Raw genomic sequence first — 13,007 nt, forward strand, 5'->3', positions numbered from 1 at the left:
TGTAGTGGGGGTAAGGGGTAGCTAAACATTTTCAAATTACAAGTATAGTCGAGTTTGGTATAATTTTACAGGTCTTGACATTTAAAAATGTACCCCCTACCGCACTACCCCTAAGGGCAAAATTTTCAAAATTGACCATAATCTTTGTAGTCACTCAAACCTAAGAAGGTTGCCACAAACAGATTTCAAAAATCTCAAATGGTTGAAAATTTAAGGATGGGTGTAAGTTATTTTTTTTTTTAGCCACCCTGTATATAAAGATATAATCTTATATCTCAATGATCTAACCAAAACCAAGTAAATATCGGAACAACCGATACCGATACGATACCAGCAGTATGGCAATAAAAGTATCGATACCTATTATCGATACTTACTTACAAGTAAGTACAAGTACAAGCTACAAGTAAGTAAGTATCGATAGTATCGCAACATCCCTGGCCTACAATGCTTTGCTTTTTTTTGCTGCATTAGTGGCATTAGTGCATTAGCATTGCATTCGCATCGCATTGCCTTGCCCTTGCTAATTTTATTGCCATTGCATTGACTGCATTTGCAATTTTCATTTTTTCTAGTTGTTACTGCGTTGAGCGTTTGTTTTGTTTACATTTTTATATTTTATTTGATCTTGATATTAAATTTTTATTTTATTTTTAACTGAATCCAATTAGGTGTAGGCTATTTGAAAACAAGTATATAAGTTAGTAACACAGGCTAAATGGTGAAAGTCGATTTAACTTCACAGCGTTTTACCTCACGTTTGCTGGATGCGTTGGTAAGTTAATACAGTAAGTTAAATTTTAAGGTAAATTTAAATTACGGACACATGGCATTTTTTAGTAATTTAAGGGTTAGGTTAGGTTATAACATAACCTAACCAAACCTTACCCAACCTAACCTGAACTTACCTAACATAACCTAACCTAATATAACCTAACCTAACCTAATCAAACCTAACCTAATATAATATAAACTAACCTAACCCAACCTTATTTTTGGTCATTTTGGAACCAACTCGATTTTCTGACGCTTTTCCGGCTGTATTTCCGTTAATATTCATCGGAAAATTCTTGCATATTCTTCTTCAGCTCACTCTACCGGTTAATTTGAGTACCCTCATGACCCATTTCCGCAAAAATGTTGTTTTTCCGCTTTTCCGGGGAAACGGTGCTTTTCCAGGGAAAATGACAATCATTTTTGAATTCAGGACGCTATTTAGCATAAGAGTAGTGAAAAAAATATAATTTTAGCAAGACGTCTGTAGTCGATATAATTACCAGTGTTTCAATTAGTCTAGTGTACATGCGTCGAAAAGTTTAAATATTTGAAGACTGAAAAAAATCTTTTCAGAATTTGTGAGCTGATCTTAAAGATAGTTTGAATTGCTCTCTTTTGAAGTCGAAATAGAAATCAGGTTTGATTGACTTTGACGGAAAAACTGAGCAGTTTTGTTGGGGTTACAGGGTGTCTACCAGTAGGCCTAGGGAATTCTGGAAAATTCGGGAAAAAGTCGGGCATTTTGAGAGGTTAGAAAAAGTTGTGAAAAAGCAATGCTTTTCGTCCTAAGGTCGGGGATTATCTAACCCCTCAAAATCACGGATGAACGGGTCCCAAAACTTAGGAATATTTTCGGGATCATTTATTCCCGATAATTGGGACGGGATTACATTTGATACAGGATTTTCTTGGCACTTGATTTGCTCTGATCGTTGGCGATTTCGCTGCGTCGCGAGTGACAATGTTGACGTTTCCGCAATCGCAAAAAATATCGTCTGTATTGCGGCTGACGATGATGATGTCTCCATGATTGTAGAGATGTTCATGATGATTGTGCGAACCCAGGAAACCATGATGATATCTCAATCATCGCGGGATCTTCACGCTTGCATCAAACATGGCGCCGCGAACGCGTTGTATGTTAACGATCGTGCAGGGAACGTGGGATATGTTAACTATCGCACCCCAAGTGTGGGACATGTTGACGATGGTGCCGTGACTGCGGGACATGTTGACAGGTGCTGTGACTGCGACATATGTTGACAATGGTACCGTGACCAGAAAAATTTGTAGGCCTAGTAACATTGAGAATGAACCAAGTTTTTGGTCGGGATTTAATAAAAAAATGGCAATGAAAAGTCGGGGATTCCATTTGAGAAATCTGGTAGACACCCTGGGATGAGATTATTTAAATTATAAATTGGAGTTAGCAATTTATTTTGATTTCAGTATTTTTTAAATAAAGCCTAGTATTTTACAGTGTCTTACCCAGTGTTTAATTGGACAAAATCAGTATGGAGATACAAATAAAAACTCTGTAGGCCTACATTATAATGTAAATTTTACCCTCTTAAACCAACCTAGTACTTAGGCCTAATGCATTTACGAATTCACATAAAGAACAACCTATGTAGGCCTGCCATCCTTAACTTAGGTCTACCTACTTAAATAAGGACTAAGTTAAGTGTAATTAGCCAGCCAGTCACTTTATATTCATGTAATGAGACAAAATTTCCTTTTAAAGGAAGCATGATTGACCAATGAATCCCTCTTTTCTATAACTTTAAAGGTAATCAGTGATAATTTCAACAAATTTTCACTTTATTTAAATTTTATATTATTTTATCAACGATTACTTCATTTTTAATCTTCTCATAATCTTTTAATCTTTCTCCACCTGACAGTGAAGTGACACCACTAGGCCTGTTGTCGATGACAATAAAAACGTATATTCAGCTAGTAATATTCATTTATGTTAAAAAGATGGATGCAGGAGGTAAATAAAATTATAATATATGCTATCAAAATTAAAAATTTGCTTGAAGGTACCGGTACCTACCTACTATTCAATAAATAGGTACCTCGTAGGCTAGTAGGCTTCTTCTTTAAGCCCAGCGCACACGGTGTGACTGTTTTACAACAACTATTGCAACCCAGTTGCGTCTGAAACCAGTTTGCAACTGAAACAAAGCTTCTGTCCGCACACAGTGTGACTGTTTTACAACTACAGTTGCGTCTATTGTGCAATTAGTGGAGTGTCAATTTAGTGCAGTTACGTTGTTTTAAGGCCTTAAGTGCGCTTAGTATGTCAGACTCAGAGGAAGAATACATTATTAGCTATTATCAATACCGAAGACAGCGAAGGGTACTGAGAGAGCATTGGGTTCACCCTTATTTGAGCAAGAATGTTAGTACTACGCTGTTTGTAGCAGCTAGAGCTAGTCGGATAGGAAATTATAAACACTAAAAACACTATACGGCCGTCAAAATACCACCAAACACCACAAAAACACCCCGTGGTCTCGTGCAACTGAAGTCTGCAACGCAACTGCAATGTCGGGCCCACGGTTGTATGTGACTGGTTTCAAACGTTTTTTTGAAATCACATACAACCAGTTGCGTCGTTTGCGCCTCCCCACTGCAATACATTGCCGAGATCACAAAACAGTTGCACGCGCAACTGGTTTGCAACGAAAGTTGTAAAACAGTCACACCGTGTGCGCTGGGCCTAAGGCTTCAGATAAATGTTCACACCATTGCACCAGAAACATAACGTTTTGCTAAATGAGCAAACATTCCCACCTGCATTTCTCACACTTCACCACATTGCTGAGAACGCACCATGTTCTACCACATTTTCATTTATAATTTGTGGGCCTAAAAAAATATCGAGACTCAACATGTACAAATTGCTTAACCCAATCACTTGCCCAGGCAGCTGGTGATGTTCTGGACACTGGATAAGATGAACATAGTCATGGCACTGAGCCGCTGTTCCTGTCATTCCCCCCTATCTGGGAGGTACTTTAACACGAGATGTTTAGTAATATTTTTTGTAAAAGATAAATAAAACATGTAGGCCTACAGTAAATGCAAAATATCTAATTTTTTATTGTAAGAAGAATATTTTTGTAAAAATTTAGGATATTGTTTAGTTAAAAATAATGAATGGGAGAACATTTGTGATGTGGAAAGCGAATAGGGACCTCTTGTCGGGAATTTTTGATTTTGAGTTATATATACAACTTATTTAAATTCCTTATTAAATTCCGAATCGATTGGTGCAAGTCCCACGCATATGATTTTTTTTTTTAAGTTAGCCTATAGGACTTTGAAATTTTGTAATGGAAAAGGGTCATTTTGAGAAAAACTGTTTTGAAAATTTCAAAAACGTATAAAAACAGTGTTTTTCGTATTTAAGAAACGATTTTGACCGGTATCAAAGGAAAGCTTATAATTTCTCTTTGAAAGAAATAGGTACAATTTTTCTTCTTAACTCACGGTAGTTTTCATTTAAATAATTGTTTTATTGAAGCATGTCGTAAAAACCGCATTTCAGAAACGGGACCTCTTGTCGGCCCTATGTTATTTCGCCATAAGATAAGAAAATTTACCTCTTGTCGGGACCACAACATTTTTGAGATATTTTGTTCTTCTCGTGAACTGAACTTTGTTGTAGTTCTCTAAATTTCCACTAGAATGCAGGACAATTCATTTTTTGGACTAAGATCTGTTTAAAAAGTGAATATTAGAAATGGGACCTCTTGTCGTTATGGCGAAATAACATTGAGCGACAAGAGGTACCTTTTCTCAGACCGTGCAGAGGCTAACAAAATGATTTATTTCGACCTTTTGCATCTTCAATTCGAGATTTTAACCGATACTGTCATGTTGTATGTTAAATGAGGTATAAATAATCGATAAAAACCCGAAATTCGATATTTTCAACCTTAATTACATATATCGGCCGTACTGAAAATTTTGCATATCTGACAAGAGGTCCCTTTTCGCTTTCCACATCACATTTAGTAGGCCTAATTGGAACAGTTATATTTAAGTTGGTCATAATCCATATCCTTAAGAGTGCACTTAGTATAATTCTATCTGCCATCTATCTGTCAAACATAGCAAATATAAACATGAATCTAGTAAAAAAAGTGAAAAAAAAACATATTATCCTTTTAGAGGGGGGGGGGGGATGACATATTGGTGACCTAAATGTAAATCTGCACAACCTCATAATATTTTAAAGGTGATATCTCATGTGTCCGTGGTATAGAAATGTACCAATTTCAATAAATAACACTGTAAGTTAACCATCTAATTGCTATCAATACCCCTGCCGCAGCAAACATGCAGACTAAGCGAATTTCCATTTGATATTAACTAAAACATTTCCTTAAAATTGTCAGATTTATTGCCTATTTAAAAACATCGGTTTTAACAGTAGCTAATTAGGTTTTCTTCTAAAGGGAAAACAAAGTGAGTTTTAGTGAAATATTAATACCTTATACATAATATTACTAGCATTTTATGGCTAAAAACCCGACCTTTAGCCGCAAATTTGTCCTAAACAACAACAACAAAATTAATCGCTAAAAGCCTAGATTCTACAGACCCAAATAACAAAATGGCATCAAAATAAAATATAAATGCAATGTTCACATTTTTTACGCACATAACCTTAACAAGTCTACCCTGTCTTGGCCGAGAATGGTGGGGAGTTGTAGATTGGAAAATAGTGACAATGATGTAGCAGTTGTTTCGAAATGGTTGGGTAGCTGAGTGGTTATGGTGCTCGCCTGGTATTCAAAAGGTCACCGGTTCGATCCTGAGAAAAGTCAGTAGCTTTTTCATGGTTCGAAGCTGGACCCAGCTGTTCCTGATCATTGGGCTTTAAATAAATGATCCTGACTAATGAAACCGTTGATCTTAGTCAGTAACAAAGCTACACAGGTCATCATACACCATTCTACATTCATCCTTCACCTCATATTTGGGTTAAAATATGCACCTAGGTGGCATCCCCATCTCAATGATTGATAATTGATTATGGCAAGATATAAATGTTAATTTATTTACAACCCTCCACCCACCTTTGTCCATGTTTTCTTTATGGTGTGTGGTACATGTCGGACACAAAGCTGGTTCCCCAGGGCACTGACAAATTTACTTGGTTTTTGTGTACTTGTGGCCATTTGCGTAGCACACCTTGCACCTTTTTGGTTCAAGATTACTCTTTGCATCCCTTTTGTGTGTTTTTAAGTCTTGAGCAAACAGTAGCGCCAACTTAAAAAAACCCCGCGAAAACCGGCCGTAACGTGGGATGCAGAAACGGCGGGAACAAGAATATTACTAAGACAATTTGGCAATGCTACACTATTTTATAACCTCTTCTGGCCAACGCTTGGCTCATACTGGCCTCGGAATATAAAACGGTATGTATGGTATGATTTCAGACCATGAGCATGCGGGGCCCGGAACGCGTGGCTCGAAATCACACCCTTAGCAGCGGATGTGTTAAGGTTAAAACAAGAAACCCCTTTTAAAATTCAAATTCATATCAATTTACTCAATCAACAAATCACAAAATACAATTTTTATAAATGTAAACCGTTAATTCAGGACTCATAAAAATTACAAGGTATTTTGTTACTAAACAATATTTCCAAACCCCTAAGCTTATGATTTGATTCAGAATACAATGATTATAATACTACTTTGTAAATACCTAAATTACAAAATATTTTGGACGTCCTTCCACTTTATAAGTCAGAAACCCTTTTTGTATGTTTTTGTTGATAAGTAAAAACATAATTTTTGTACACTACACCAATATAGAGCAAGTAAATAATCACTTAGGCTTAAAGCTATTATAATAACTGTGCAGTAGCACGACACAGTTCATAAGTTCGATGATCGGTTACTCAGCTGGAAGAAACTGTCCCAGAAAATCACAGGCACAAGAAAATCGGAAAAAAATAATTGTCTGACCTTTAGCATTGAAGCGCAGTCACCAAAAGTTATCAATATACCATAGGGTCCAGGTAGATTATTGTTGGTCTCAAATCTCAATCGGTAAAGTTACCTCAATTAATGATAATCTCAACAGGGTATACTCATAAAAAGCCTGAAAATGTAGTGTACCTAGTATTAAACAGTATCATACAAAGGTACAGTTCTGTGAATCCTGAAATATTCATTGACACAATGTGTATGAAACAAACACAATATAAATTGATCTTTGTAACTCATAAAACATTAACTTGTAACATCATTAATAATATTAGTTTTTGTTAGTAGAATCAATTAAAAGAGTTAATATGACAAATTAAAAAATTACCTTTGTTTCTGCAATCATATACTACTGTAGTAAAATAACTCAATTATTGTACTCACAAATCGACATTAATAATAATTATCTATGAAATAAAATGACATTTGCAAGGTTAAACAGTGAAATTCACATGATAACAATTGATTAAAGGCCTACACAAAAAAACTAAACAAATTGAACATGTAACCTGAGTTTCAGTAAATAATTGGCTTTACCGTTATTGCAACGGTAAACGATTGTGAATAAGAAATTATTTCTTTACTAAAAATACTGACATTTCAATATCTATATAGACAAAATAATGTGAAACAATTAATTTATCAAAACAATTATCAATTATAATGAGAGGACAAAATATTCAATATTAGTTATACATAAGACTTGCAAGTTTTGGTAGAACACATGTGAAATTCTAAGTTGATTGGCATTAGTTTCTGAATCAAAATTAATTATTTACAACACAATACCTTTTTACCAATATCTACAAGAGAATGGATTTTTTCGTCAGTTTTTACAGTAATAAAATTTGAAATGAAATTAAATGTAGGCAAATGTACTCACCCTACGGGCTTTTGAAGTCATGTTTTCACAGAACAAAATCCTTAAATACAGTAATCATAAATAGATAATTTAACAATTTCCTTATTTGCATTTATTTACAGTTAGTTATTACATTTTATTTTCACTTGAGACATTCATATGTATTCTTGAGTTTAGTATCCCAACAAAAGGCTTTAACATAAGTTTTTAACTCAACAGTGAATTCAACAAATCCTGCTTCAGCAGTAGTCAGTTCCCATGTGACTCTCTTGTAATGGTTAGTTCAGGTTATCAGTGGCAGGAAATTTTAGAAATTCAGGAATGGAATGTAATGTAGAGATAATGCAGGTCGAGTACATAGTCCAACTGCAGACAATAGATGCTTGGAAGTTCATTTCATTTTAAACTAAAATGTTAATTAGTTGAAATATAAAATCTTTAAAATAATTTTATAAAATATAAAATGGTCACACCTCATAGCTTTGAAGTCCAAGTGACTATCAGCATTGACTATCAATGCTATCAGGTGGCAACATGTCAGCATTGCTGGCTAACACAACAATCAGCATTGTTGGCTAGCACAACAATGATTTTATATTCTTGGGGTGATCAGTCACAGATCTGACTTAATAAAATGCCACTAAACTGTCACAAAACAATGACAGAAAACATGCATAGAGCACTTCGTTTTAAGATAGAGCAAGTTTGTACAGCTAATCAATAATAATTAAATTAATTGCCGTGAAATTATGAGTAGGCTTACCTTTTCTGGGCCACCCTGTAGTTTGCTAGTCTACATGGATAATTTGGCAATTTTGCTTTTTTCATACTATCTATCAACATTTCTGTAATATATCTTAAGAATATTAATATCCGTTGTAACTTTATGATTTCCTTGTACATCACGCCACTGTGAATCGTATGATTTTCAATAAATCTCATTGGCTACAAACATCACCTGATCCCCTCTCCACCTACATTACACCACCGTCCATGTCCGTCCGTCCCTACAACAGCCAGTCTATCTCCAAAACTCAAACCTTAACCATCCGTTTGTAGCCGTGTTTTAAACATGTAAACTATCGTATTTATTATTTCAGCAGTCCACTTCCTAAGTCCAATTCAACCCACGAACACAACAATTTCAATGAACAAAACACCTCATTAAGTTCCCTGTAGGAGCAAACCAATGTAAACTCATTAAAATTGATGTTATTTAAGTAAGAAATAAATCTGAAAATTTTAAGGGAATTTAGTGAAAATCTGGCCAGGTCAATGGAAATTCAGTTATTCTGCATGTTTGCTTCGTGGGGGCATTTTTTTCTTGCTATTGTTCTGATATTTTTATAAACTTTGAATAAACAATAGTAGCCTGCAGAAGATAGTTTTTGCATAGGTAGGTTATTTGTTTTCTAATGAACCGATTCTTCAACAGCTTTCATCCCCAGCAAAGGCCAGCACACAAACTAAAAAAGATGCTGATGACAACACAAGTTCCCTGGGACGCAATACCGGTACACCACAGATGATCCATGAAGTAAGTCTTAGTACTAGTGTGAACCATAAATTCCTGAGGTGCTAACAGCATTTTTAAACAAAAAAACTCAAACCTGTAAGCAGTGTATATTATTTGTAGTTGAGTTGAATTTTATTTCATTGAATTGTAGCCTCCTGATCACACTTAAATACTATAAATTTGGTAAATACCTGCATTTATGTGATGTTTGATGTTGAGACATGAACTAAAATGTTGATTAGTTGAAATATAAAATCTTTAAAATAATTTAAAAAAATATAAAATGGTCACACCTCATAGCTTTGAAATCCAAGTGACTATCAGCATTGACTATCAATGCTATCAGGTGGCAACATGTCAGCATTGCTGGCTAACACAACAATCAGCATTGTTGGCTAGCACAACAATGATTTTATATTCTTGGGGTGATCAGTCACAGATCTGACTTAATAAAATGCCACTAAACTGTCACAAAACAATTACAGAAAACATGCAGAGCACTTCGTTTTAAGATAGAGCAAGTTTGTACAGCTAATAAATAATAATTAAATTAATTGCCGTGAAATTAATTATGAGTAGGCTTACCTTTTCTGGACCACCCTGTAGTTTGCTAGTCTACATGGATAATTTGGCAATTTTGCTTTTTTCATACTAGCTATCAACATTTAAATGAAGAAAACACCTCATTACGTTCCCTGTAGGAGCAAACCTATGTAAACTCATTAAAATTGATGTTATTTAAGTAAGAAATAAATCTGAAAATTTTAAGGGAATTTAGTGAAAATCTGGCCAGGTCAATGGAAATTCAGTTATTCTGCATGTTTGCTTCAGCGAGGGCATTTTTTTCTTGCTATTGTTCTGATATTTTTATAAACTTTGAATAAACAATAGTAGCCTACAGAAGATAGTTTTTGCATAGGTAGGTTATTTGTTTTCTAATGAACCAGATTCTTCAACAGCTTTCATCTCCAGCAAAGGCCAGCACACAAACTAAAAAAGATGCTGATGACAACACAAGTTGCCTGGGACTCAATACACCACAGATGATCCATGAAGTAAGTCTTAGTACTAGTGTGAACCATAAATTCCTGAGGTGCTAACAGCATTTTTAGACAAAAAAACTCAAACCTGTAAGCAGTGTATATTATTTGTAGTTGAGTTGAATTTTATTTCATTGAATTGTAGCCTCCTGATCACACTTAAATACTATAAATTTGGTAAATACCTGCATTTATGTGATGTTTGATGTTGAGTCATGAAACAAGTTACGAATCAACACAGGATTCATCTTCACGCTAAGTACATATATTATCTTGTATCTTCATTAGAAGGACGTCAACATTAGTAAAACGCGCACATTGAGATAAAAAAAACAATAGTGACAAAAATGAGAAGATAGTATTGTTAGACACAATTACCACCAAACTACAGTTAACTACAGTTGTTAAGGTGTGTAGTGGGGGGGATCACGTTGTGTGCCACTTACCTACAGGCATTGACTTTATATCTCTACACTAGACATCTTATCGTGTACTAAAATCCGTCGCCAACGATTTCAGCCGAACTAGTAGAGTAAACCCTCCATGCAGTGTCGCTCCTAGCGGCCGTGGCTTGAAACTCGATCCGGCTCCACCTCCAGTGCGCGCGCACGCGTAGTGGCATGACGTAACCGACGTGCACGTGCGTATACCTCCCCCCACAACCCTTCCCCCACAACCACTGCCTCTCTTCTCCTCTCTCCGTACTGCCAGCCACAGACGGCCCGGCGAATGCGCTCTGCTTATCTTTGCAAAACGCCGCCGGTGTCTCCGAGCCCGAGCATTGTGGTCGCTCGATCGCATACATGCTAAACTTACCTCTTTAAGAATACAATTAATATTGGTTATAGTTTTACACTATGTAATTCCCAAGTAGTTTATATACATTATTATATAAACTAAGGAAGAACCGTTTTGATGTAAATAGAATAATGATAAAATCAAATTTATTTACAAATACAGTATAAGCTTGGTAACTGTATAAATAGAATAAATACTGAAATTAGTGTGTACTTTTAAAATGGAAAAACCTTTATAGGACATCTATATATTTAATACACAGTTGTAAGTCTGTTTTCTCAGTGACTACTGGACCGATATGCAAGATTTATATGTCAAATTAAAGGGAATAATGCGCAGATTTGCCGAATTTCCTTAGTGCAGTATATACGTTTTTCAAACGCCCTTCAAATGGCGAGTCATTACAATTCTTATTGAAGAATATGAAATTAGTTATAATTATAAACCATTTGTCAGATGTGAGATATTTGTTATTACTTTTATAACAGAACCATCGAATTAAAAAAGGTAAAGGACAGTGATGGTGTTAAATGTGCTCTGGGAGTACCTACAAAAACACTGACTTTTGAATTGCGATCGTTTAATTGGATTTGTCCTTTGTCAATAGGCCTAGTGAAAATCTATGAATTTCGAGACAGAACAGACTAACAGGGGCACAAATACATTGTCCTCATGTTGTCCCAAGGGAAGGTTAAATTAGCTCTTTATCAACATTCTGAGCTCTTGGAAAATCTTATCAACTACCTATATATTTAATACACAGTTGTAAGTCTGTTTTCTCTTTATGTATAAGCATGAGTATGAGATGTATGGCTACATCCAATGTAAAAGAAACAAACACAATTTCGATAAACTATTTGAATAATATAAGATCATACAAGTATATACAATTTGTAATGGTGAGTTCTGCTGAGTCTCAACCAGATAAATCAAAATCTGATTTTCTTCTTTTGGCTCTATCTTTTGATAATGGTTCAATAGTGACTCTTTCAGTCTTTCTAGTTTATAACAATCGAAACCCGCTATTAGCACACAGTTCGTAAAATACGAATAGTAAAAATAATACTGGAACAGTAATTAAAAACTGCCTTCAAGGACGACACTTGATGGCATAAAGAACACACAGGGATGTTTGTGTATTTATTGAATGTTGAAACATGTTCGCTAACATTAAACCTTTTATCAAGCCAAATATATTTTGTCGTTTCAAATCTTTAGAAGAATTGTTACCCCCAGCTGTGTCTAAATTCGTATCTATGCAGCTAAACCATGTCAGCTCTAAGAAAAAACAATGGTCAGAGGAAGAAAGAAAGAATCAGCTTTGATTGATGATTATCTTCAAACCGACTTACAATCCGAATATTCAGTTTAGAGTTACAATGAGTTAACGAGCCGGAGTTGGACTCACAGGTCAAGGCATATTCTGCATTGAGCATTGAGACCCCTATTCACGACCTTACCACTTTAGATTTTAAAATCATGTATAATTATATTAAGGTTTTTTGATCAAATACGTTGCCCACTAACGTTTGATCTACTGGAAATGCCATGCTTAAAATATTTATTGTGAAATTATTTCTATTTAATAAAACCTAAATTTTGTATTATGCCTACATAGTTTTTTATTAGGCTAAAAATTGCAAAGGACCAAGGACCGTCGTGCTGCTAAAAGGTTTTTATCTGTTAAAAAGTTTAGAAAAATAGAATGAATGTAATGAAACTATAATTTAAATTCATCCAAAAAGAATATTGTTTGAAAACCGTTAGTGTTTTTGTTTTTTAGTGGCAATAACATTTTGCCTCTGTTCCGACGACGTGTTGTGGCCACACAGCTGCATTCAGTACTCGCATCGGAGTCGGATCTAGTAACTAGTGGCATAGACTAAACACAAGGGAGTATGTTTTATCTATGCTAATGGGTAGTGCAAGTGCCAAGTGTGGTGTGAAGAACAAGATATGAATGAATGTCCATGCAGTGTACGGCGCCGGCGGGCGGCGG

The 13,007-nt window shown here is 35.2% G+C and overlaps 1 protein-coding gene across 8 annotated transcripts in view; it reads left to right on the forward strand.

Moving 5' to 3' along the window:
* Positions 1–525: 525 nt before the first annotated feature.
* LOC128997898 (uncharacterized) overlaps positions 526–13,007 on the forward strand; it is a 58,044-nt gene continuing 45,562 nt past the window's right edge. For 7 of the 8 annotated variants that reach the window (XM_054423695.1, XM_054423696.1, XM_054423701.1 and 4 more), the window contains exons 1-3: positions 526–775; positions 9,090–9,191; positions 10,130–10,225. In XM_054423695.1, coding sequence (XP_054279670.1) covers positions 719–775; positions 9,090–9,191; positions 10,130–10,225 — 255 coding nt within the window. In that variant the 5' untranslated portion in view covers positions 526–718. The remainder of the gene's footprint in view (positions 776–9,089; positions 9,192–10,129; positions 10,226–13,007) is intronic. The other variant, XM_054423698.1, reaches the window with a different exon arrangement.

Source organism: Macrosteles quadrilineatus, unplaced genomic scaffold (assembly GCF_028750875.1).
Source record: "Macrosteles quadrilineatus isolate MER2022 unplaced genomic scaffold, UCM_ALF_1.0 Scaffold_7__1_contigs__length_78375512, whole genome shotgun sequence".
Lineage (NCBI taxonomy): Eukaryota > Metazoa > Arthropoda > Insecta > Hemiptera > Cicadellidae > Macrosteles > Macrosteles quadrilineatus.